This window comes from Xiphophorus couchianus, chromosome 3 (genome assembly GCF_001444195.1).
Source record: "Xiphophorus couchianus chromosome 3, X_couchianus-1.0, whole genome shotgun sequence".
Taxonomy (NCBI): domain Eukaryota; kingdom Metazoa; phylum Chordata; class Actinopteri; order Cyprinodontiformes; family Poeciliidae; genus Xiphophorus; species Xiphophorus couchianus.
Window position 1 is genome coordinate 15,819,754 of NC_040230.1, and position 9,421 is coordinate 15,829,174.

The 9,421-nt window shown below is 38.7% G+C and overlaps 1 protein-coding gene across 3 annotated transcripts; it reads right to left on the minus strand.

Moving 5' to 3' along the window:
* Positions 1-174: 174 nt before the first annotated feature.
* Positions 175-8,647, minus strand: nmt2 (N-myristoyltransferase 2). Of its 3 annotated transcripts, none has more exons than XM_028010124.1 (12): positions 8,423-8,647; positions 7,905-8,025; positions 6,826-6,967; positions 6,269-6,387; positions 6,094-6,185; positions 4,890-5,006; positions 4,639-4,809; positions 4,437-4,545; positions 4,186-4,356; positions 3,934-4,101; positions 2,862-2,999; positions 175-2,361 (listed from the first exon to the last, which is right to left on the minus strand). In XM_028010124.1, the coding sequence occupies exons 1-12, from the start codon at positions 8,533-8,535 to the stop codon at positions 2,341-2,343; spliced, it is 1,482 nt and encodes a 493-aa protein (XP_027865925.1). In that variant the 5' UTR covers positions 8,536-8,647; the 3' UTR covers positions 175-2,340. The 3 variants fall into 3 exon arrangements, with proteins under 3 accessions (XP_027865925.1, XP_027865933.1, XP_027865918.1); XM_028010132.1 differs by having other exon boundaries at positions 7,905-8,022; positions 8,423-8,638; XM_028010117.1 differs by having other exon boundaries at positions 3,934-4,356.
* Positions 8,648-9,421: the final 774 nt, after the last annotated feature.

Sequence of the window (9,421 nt, forward strand, 5' to 3'; positions counted from 1 at the left end):
AACAGAGTTAGCATGTTGTTTTTTCTTTACTTTTTGGAAAACATTTTGTTAATTTCTTCAGCAGAAATCAAAACTTCATTAGTGGAGGGAAAAAAAAGAGAAACACCTAACAGGAGGACATCTTTAAAATAAATCTCAGCAATGACAGAAAAAAGAAGCTCCATCTCAGCCACGTTCCTTTTTCAAATTTAAGAGTTTATTCAATCAAATATCCATGCTGGTATAGCTGATGTGTTGTAACAGACTGGTATTCGCACTGGGTTTATGCCTAAATGATGCTGGTACAGGTTCTTCAGCTGTTTCACAGTTTACAATGGCTCTAAATTAAAAACATTGTTCTTCAGTTTGACTGGATGTTAATTCAGACATACACTCATCGCCCGACCTTGCAGATCTCCTAAAGAAAAAAACAAACAAAAAACAAGGCGGTTGTCTCAGCCACTGAAGTTTGTGGCTGTAAACCATCAATGCTGGAGTCAACATGGGAGCAGAACCGACAGACAGTTCATCTGAGCCGCTGCAGGCAACACGAGGCACGCCGTCGATGCAGAAACTGGTTTTCAGAGTTAAGTTAATGACTGTAGCATCTCCTTGTGAGTTGGACTCAGAGCTTTTACTGACCAATGCTTTTTGTTCTGGCCGATCTTTATGGAATGTGAGAAAAACAAATACAAAATGAGCAATTAAAAATAGAATAGTAATTAAAACAAACAAAAAAATAGCAGATGCTGCCTGTTTGTCTTGCATTTGGCAGAATCACAAACATTAAACCACCAAAAAGAATGTAAAACAAAAACAGAGACTCCAGCTTAGAACAAGTGGTCGGTCAAAACCTTTGCTCATTGAAGCACACAGAACTGCTAAATGCCCTCAAACAAGTAGTAAAGGGAGAGTTGAAGTTGATGTTTTACATTAACAAATATCACAACTTCTATACATTTAGCTGCACATCACACTAAAACAAAATGACCCACTATATATTTTAATGTCTGAAAGAAAAGAAAAAAGATTTCAGAAAACCAAGAAAAATGTGTGATGAGCTTACAGAAATTTATTAAATGTTTCCTCCGACTTCTTGATTAATTAAAGTTTGAATTTATAACCCAGGTTCAGATCATCCAGTGGTTGGCTTTAAATGTTTTGACATATGGATATCTATTGCACTTCTGAACCATTGGCCACTATATAGTAGCTTATTTGCACCAGAGAATTTCTCTGCCGAGTTTTCTTGCAAGTGGCAATGGCTAAACTAAAAACATGAGACCGTGGTTGCTTGACTATTTCATTTTGAAGCCAATAAGCCATTTTTCAGTTTAATTTGTACAAAAATCCCAATGAAAATGAAATATATTGCCTCTTAGAGCTGCCGCTAACTGGAAAGTGTACCAAAAACAACAATGATGGAGTGCAACAGCAAATGCTACCACATGTATGGGTATAATGTTAAATTACAAAACGTCAGCCTTATAACGTAAAACAGTTCCCACCATTTGTCAATACCAAACGTTTAAGATCTTAATAAGCAAACCATTTGACTTGTTTGTAAAATTGTGCTTCATCAATGCTGTACATTCGTCATTAAAAAGCCACCGACTTCTACACAACTTAAGAAGAAGAAGAAGAAGGTTTTAGATCAGCCCTCACAAACCTGCAACTCAAACTACAGGAATAAATGGGGTTTTGTTTTCAATGTAAACTACATGTTACAGTTCTTGTGTTGTCTTGTACGAGATTTCCTTTGTTACATATATTTACTGAAGAAAAAGTGTTTCGGTAGGAGTCTGAAACACTTTTTTACAGTTTCTAATCCTACATAGGCCTAAAACAGCCACATGACTGACCACAGTGGTATGAAAACAGAAGGAAACAATAAATGGTGCAGCGGCACGATGGCGGACTGGAGAGGATAAACATGTTAAAAGGTAACTGCCTTGTTGATCATCACTTACATACTGTAGCTATATGAACAGGTATGTCATACCAGCCCCCTGCTGAGAATGTCTGTAGAGAATGAAGAAATAGAAACAAAATTCACAATGCCAAGGCATCCTCTGGAACGTCCGAGCGTCGTGTTTTAGGAGCGGGAGCGCATGTCAACAGCACTGTAACTGTAAGGATATCTCAGGCATAGCATGACTTCACATTCAGGATGATGATTGAAGAGTTTTCACCTCCCAGTGGACTGCAGGAGTTCTTAATGAGACCACCGCCCGGTCACGAGGTTGGGTGACTTGTGGAAGATGTCACTGTTGAGCTCGGGCGACCCGCAGGTCCAAGTGAGGAGAATCCAGAAGCTGAAGGTAACGACGCTTGTTTGTGGAGCAGCAGTGAAACGAGCCGCTACTGAAGGACGAGACCGACCTGAAAGACGAGCATCAGCAGATTATTAGATGAGCTCTAACACTACATTTATTCACTTAACAAACAAACTAACCAACACTGAAAAGATCTGATGTCAATAAATACAATGGAACTCTTAATAACGTTAACCTTAAAACTTAGTAAAACCTTTAATTGTTTTCAGATTCAATGCATCATCCTTGTGGAACAGTTCATAGTCGTGTGCATCATTAGTTTTAGTTTCTGTGTTCAGTTTATAACATAAAATACAAAAGTTCACAAAGAAACTGAGTTAGCCAATCCTACAGGCGGCGGTCTGAAGGAAGCAAGAAACAAAGACAACAAAGGAAAATAAAGCAGAAAAGAAAAGAAGATATAGGACACAAGGAAAGAAGAAGCACAAAAAGGGGAAGATGGAAGGAAGTGAGATAGGAAATCTCACTTCCTATCTCACTTCCTTTGTCTCAGTAAATTAATATTTACTGAGACAAAATATTAATTATTATTAAGATGCTGCTGACCTTATCAGGATCCATAGGGGGACATTTCCAATTGTAGAGGTAATACTGCAGATTTCCATCTCCTATGCCGAACTTCAACTTCTCCAGAAACACCTTATTCTCCATCAGATCCAAGGCATTGAAAACATCAAAACCTTTCTGTCAAACACAACAACAAGCACTGAGATGACGAGTCACCTTAGGTTTCTACATTTAATTGTATACAGTTCAGATATGTACATACACTGTTTAAAAAGAGACATCACATTTTTTTCCCTCAGTTCGTCAATAAATCAAACTAAACATTCCCTGTTTTTTATTTGCTAAATACCAGATTTTTACTTTTAAACAATTTGTAAAATTGTGAGCTTGTAACGAGTTTAATTCACAACCTGATTCACACTAGCAGATGCATTTAAAGGTAACACCTCAAAAACACTGATAGGCAATGATATCAGGAGAAGTGTTGATCTCCACATGTCTGCTTCATTCTTGGGTACAACTTCCTGAAGGCGCCACGTTTATCTCTTCAAGTACTTATAGAAAATTATTAACACCATGGGAATGTCCAGATTAAATATCTCAATTTTACTGAGACATGCTGCTTTCATGAGCAATAAAAGAAAAACAGGTGAGATTTTATTATCACTGTTATCAAGTACATTTTTATTGGTAGTGTCATTTTAAAATGATAATAATTAATGACAGAATTTCCTTCTTGGTAATTGCTTCAGTCTTACCAAGCTGCCAACAAAACTAAGTTACAGAAGCTCTGGGTGTCAAAATTTGAGCAAGCTATTGTGGAAAAACCTGTGGAAGGAAAACCCAAGTTATACCAAATATAAAGAAAATGTATGTAAATCTACTAAATTTGAAGAAAATGATCTAAACACTTCCAGAAAATATTCTATCCCTTTCTTTACTCAGATATTTAGCAAAAAAGGAATGATTTGGTAACGGTAAATGATCAAAACCACAAACGGTTTAATGTCAGACAGCGAGGAAAACTATGCTTAAATGTTTTTACGCAATATGTGTAAATATCTGTCATCAACTGTGAAACTGAGGTTTTTGGTAGGAAGTAGCTAGTTACCATTTTTGCCAGGATCAGTGCATCATTCATTAAGTCCAGTAGTGGCGTTACAGTATGAACACTGTAGAATGAGTAAGCTGCCTTCAGGCTCCTATGTAGAGGGTGGTGCATCACAGTTGAGGGTAAAGTGTAGAAACTAGTGAAGTCTGTCAGTACGCCACCTGCAGTCTGAAAGAGAGAAAAGCTCCTCTTTTTATAAGAACAACAACAAAAAGAGTTGTTAGCTTGAGGACAGGAAGTAGATGTACAGACCTCTACAACGTAAGTGTCAATTATGTTTTCCTGTGGTAGGAACCAGTGAGCAACCTCTTCTTCTCCCATGGACGGTGCGAGGTGGAAACGTCTCAGGTATTTCTGCAACAGCTCAGTGACCTGGTGGAGGTCACGTCTCTCCATCAGCCGCAGGCCTCGAGTCTTAGTGCTCTTCATGCAACAAAGAAGCAAAAACATTTGTTTATTTTCTCTTACTAGAAGAAAAGAGTGAGATAAGTGTAATCATTTACATCTGGTAGCCTGTAGAGCTTCATGGTTCTTTGCAACGTCATGTTTCTGCTAAGATGGGAAAATTTCACTTCCACGAGTTTCCTCGGGTTCAACGAACGATGCCAGTACCTGACGGGGGGGAAAAAAAAGACAGGGTAATGAAACGGGAAGATGCCGTGCCACCATGTTCTCATGTTCTACATCGAGTACGGTTCGTCAGACCTGCATGTAGACACGGGTTTAGGGAGCACAACTCCGGCTGTATACACCGCCTGGAATATTCCCTCCAGGTTCACCCTCCGTGTTATCTCTCGGATCAGCACAGGAGCAACACGCTTCGAGCGCAGCTTCTTATGAACACAAAGGAAGTTGATTTCTACCATCTTCTTTGTCCTGCACCAACAAGGAACAACAAGGGTTGAATCACTGCCTGAGTTGCTGCAGAACCTATAGACCCGGTTAGCTGAGCTCACGTGTCATAGACGCGTATGTCTGCAGGGATGGCACTGATGAATCCAACAAGCTTCTTATTTGAGGACACTCGTACTCCACAGTGCCACTGCGGTAACCAACCAGGTGGACGCAGAGCCCTGAGGGACAGCGACATTTCCAGCAAGTGGATAATAAAGTAAAAGTAAAAGGGCTGGTGAGAAGTTTACACAAAGTTATTAATTTGGAGCTTTTAAAGATTCACTTGAACTTTTTATTGTTTCAGCACGGAACAATTACGCAGCAGAAAGCTTCAGTGATTACCGTGCTTTTTATTTCAACCATACAGCCTCAAAAATATACCAAACCCTATAATCAGTCTTTTTGTTGTCGGTACAATTTTTCTCAGTCGCTTTGGTACATTTGTCAGATAAGAAGTAACTTTTTATCCATGACATCAAGCATGTTCTCGGAGGATTCAAGGTGAAGCTTTCAAACCCAAGAACAGTTATCCAGCTGACCGGCACGGTGGGGGCAGCATCATGCTGAGGGTTTGACTGTTTCACAGCAAGTTGTTAAGATTTCTGGACAATAAATTGTCCCAGAAGTTATTGAGGAAAAAAGGAGCTAGTTGAGACCGATGTATCAGACTGAATTTGTCCTTCAGTCGTTTTTTAGCTGAGCAAGAGAGACATGAGAAAAACAATCATGCAAATGAAAATCACACAGAATTGGTTTTGTAGCACTTAAAGCAAACTAATAACAATAAAGCTTTTTTCTATTCTTCTAACATTAAGCTTCTAAAACGGCCCTAATCTTAACCCATATTGAAAATTTGTCGCTTGAGTTTAAAAGCTAGGTCTGTGCCAGCAAGCCAGTCAATTATAATCAAGTACCAATTCTGTCAATAAAGGCGGTTAAATAGCCACACAAAAATATAACAGAACCTTGTTGATGTCTACAAAAAGGATGTGGCGTCTCTGCAACGTACTAAATAACCGTTGTCCTAATATTAGTGAAGGTATATGCAGATTTTTGACTCAGCATGTATAATTTATCCCTGTGAGGACTAGAGAAAATCTGAATAAAGTAAAATTTAAAGTTCTGTTTAAAATTACTCAAATTTGCCCTAACCTAAAACTATATAGTGGTTCAAATGAAATTAAAGCAGACGTAATATAATGATATTCATTCACACAATGAGTGTATGTAAACTTCTCACCATAAACAATCGCAGAAGGTACTTACCATTTGAGAAAGTTTGGTGAATAATCAAATCTGAACATGTTGTCATCATCCTCCACATAGTTTTCATTTAACAACGTGTACAACTCTTTCAACTACAACCAGAAAGACACCTTGAATTAGATCATTATTAGTGACCTCATTAGTTTCTTCTACCCAATACAAGCATCCCACTTACTACATCTGCATTACTAAGATCCAAAGTGTCCCACATAAAGCCTTGAGGTAAAGAATATGGCTCCTGTCTGATGTTTTCTTTGTCAGCTTCAATTGGACCGTGGCTCGTCACGACTTCATCTACAAAAATAGCACATCTCTCTCTCAGTGGTGAATTATTTTCCAAACAACACAAGAAGAAAGAGAACATTTTCTATATTTTAAATGTCAAAAAGTGGAAGAGTCTTTTTTTAATAACACTGCAGAAGAGCTGAGAGGTTAAATCCTGCTTGTGTTGGTCCTAGGGTGACCAGGCGTCCGCATAACCTGCTACAAAGACGGGCAAGAGTTGGGATGGAAACTGCTTAATATAATGACTCACAAAGGAAAAGCTTGGATGTGCAGTATAGCTAACACTCTTCTGCAGCACTGAACCCTGAGCAACTCAGAAGGATGAAATAAAAGTCATTAGTTAGAAAATTAATGTCCTTCGTAAACATTTGCTAAACAAAACAGCGTTTACTGCAGCACAGCAACCATTGATTGTACTTTTATTTGCTGACTTTATTTGAAACTTACTTAACTTTGGGACAGGCTGGGTGTCCCAGAACTGGTATTTGTGCTTGGTTGCCTCGTCGATACTCTTTGCTGGACCCTGGCAGGACAGCAGTTCCATGGCTCTTTGGATGTCCTGGAGCTTCTGAATGGGCAAGCCAGGGTTCTGAAAGCATAAACATGACATGTATGTAAGTCTTTAAGCTGCTTTGGTCATGTAATTTTTTCCTGCACAATGTGTGATGGTTTGACTGTTCTTATTAAGCTAATTTGGCTTTCTGGATTCAAGCCTAGTTTACAGAATAAGTAGGAGTTGAGTAAGCTTGGTGCTGACTATTACTGCAAACAACTGTATATCCTGAAGTTGTAGCCTACCTGTAATGCATTACAGAAGTATTTATATCTTGAAATTTGTCACATTTCTCCACTTTACAACTGCAAACTTCAAAGTAGTGTACCAGTAAATTTCAGGGCAAGTAATTTGCTTCATGTGTTATATAATTAAAACAAGTAAAGTACCATAAAGTTTTTAAAAAAATAACAAACCATTGTTCAAACCATCACCACAAAATGGAAAGAATACAGCACAACCTAAACTGATAGAGGATGAGGAGAGAAATATGAAAAAGCCAAAACTTTTTGTGCAAATTGCAATGTGGGATAAGAAAATAAATTTTATCACCCAACCACATCATGGTGTGGGGGAGGGATGTCCTCCTCAGAGGAAGAGACAGCTGGTCTGAAGTGATGGAAAGATGGAGTTCAAACTGCACAAAGGTGGACTTTTAGATACAACTAAGGCAACAGGTTACCTTTATTTAGTGGTATGAGAGTAAAGGAAGATGAATATGAATGCACTCAATATTATTTGCAATTTTATTTATAAAATCAATTATTAAAAATGCACGACTGGTCTTTATAACTTTACAATTATACTATTATACTTTGCATTGGTATGCCATATAAAATCAAAATAAAAGACACTGACGTTTGTCATTATGAGGAGTCAAATAATAAAAAAAAAATATTCAAAAGCTATGAAAAGTTTTTTCTTTTTTCACAGCACTAATATGGTGCAGCTCCACTGTCATCCTTCTCATCACCTTGATATCCTGAGAGTCAGAAGCAGAGTCAGATTTGGCTCCAGAGCCCGAGCTGGGCTTCTCTTTTTTCCTCTTCTGCTTCTTCTTCTTCCGCTTCGCTCCCAGCTCTCCCCCCGGACTGCTACACACACACACACACACAGGACAAAAATGACTAACTGACTCTGCTGGACACACACACACACACACACGCACACACACACACACAAAGCTAACCTCAGCTACAGCAGCCACTGACAGCTGAGCTACTTGCTGCTAGCCGACTAACGGTTTGCTCTAATGGCTGTCATGTCATCCAGGCGGGTAAAATAACAGGAACAAATACAAAAAAAAGGTCAAATATTCTAGCGATATAAAACAAGTTAGACTAAAAAAAAAAACTCTAAACAATTGCCTGTCTGTCGCTTAGTTGTGTTTATGTCAGCTAACACTGACTAGCTAACTGCGCTAGCCTCAGGCTGCTCGCAGTAACGTTGGGGCATTTCTGCCCCCGCACCGCCGGGACAGGCCACCCTCACCCCTGCAGATGCTCATTCTCCTCTTCGTTGTCTCCGTCTATCCCACACGTATCCTGGTCGTCCAGCTCCAGGCTCTGCTGGCTTGCCGCGGACTCACTGTCCTCCGCCATCATCAAGATGCTTAAAAAACTGCCAGCAAGCGGTTTTTTTTTTGTTTTTTTTTTTTTTAGCGGCTCACTGACAGGAGGCGAGAGATGGGAGAGAAAAAAAAAAATAAAAACAAAGAAAGTGTCGGGAGGGAAATAGCACCCCCTGGAGGATAAAGTGAGGTGGAACAGACATTTGTCGTTTGGCAAAACTCCCACATACACACTGGCGCTTCATGACCAAATTTACCAGCGGAATAGAGGTAAATGTTTTTTGTTTGTTTGTTTAATGATATATGAGGGCACAGAACGAAAAAATGAAAAAGAAAAAACAAACAAACAATATTTCATTGTTTAATATAAGACAACACATGATAATTCCTGGAAATTAGCGAGTAACCAGCTTGATACCAATGTTTTAAGCACTACAGAAAGCCTGCTGAACAATCAATACCTTCTGAAAAATACATGAAGAACTGGCTGTCTGCGGGTAAAATAAAAACAAATTATGGACGAGGCAACTCTTTTTGCCTCGTTCTATGTTGTATGAAGAGATACTGAACCAAAATGATGAAATAGAGTTTGGGACCCTTTTTGAATTATTATAACCTTTGAACATTTTCACATGTCAGGGTTTCCCACAGTGTATTATAAGCCTGGGGGGCCACCAGGCCTAGTATTTTTTATGTATTTTAATCATTGCCTTTTTTAAGACTTTATAGTTAGGGTTGGTAGGGATTAATCTTCCAGTCTTCCAATAACGCATAACTATCAAGTGATATTTTCAAATTGCTTATCAACTTTAAACATTATTTTAAACACAAAAACATGTCTGTCCGCTGGATGACTTAATTATGATGTGCAGTGTTAGTTTTACTTCAGATGTTACGTAACGCATGTAGACCAAAAAATA

Excerpts from the sequence above, each read along its gene's own strand:
- nmt2 (XM_028010117.1), bottom strand. The coding sequence starts at position 8,535 with ATGATGGCGGAGGACAGTGAGTCCGCGGCAAGCCAGCAGAGCCTGGAG. Across the intron at positions 6,388-6,825 it reads CCAGCCTGTCCCAAAGTTAA|ATGAAGTCGTGACGAGCCAC; the intron begins GTAAGTTTCAAA and ends CTATTTTTGTAG. Across the intron at positions 5,007-6,093 it reads TCACCAAACTTTCTCAAATG|GGCTCTGCGTCCACCTGGTT; the intron begins GTAAGTACCTTC and ends GCTGTCCCTCAG.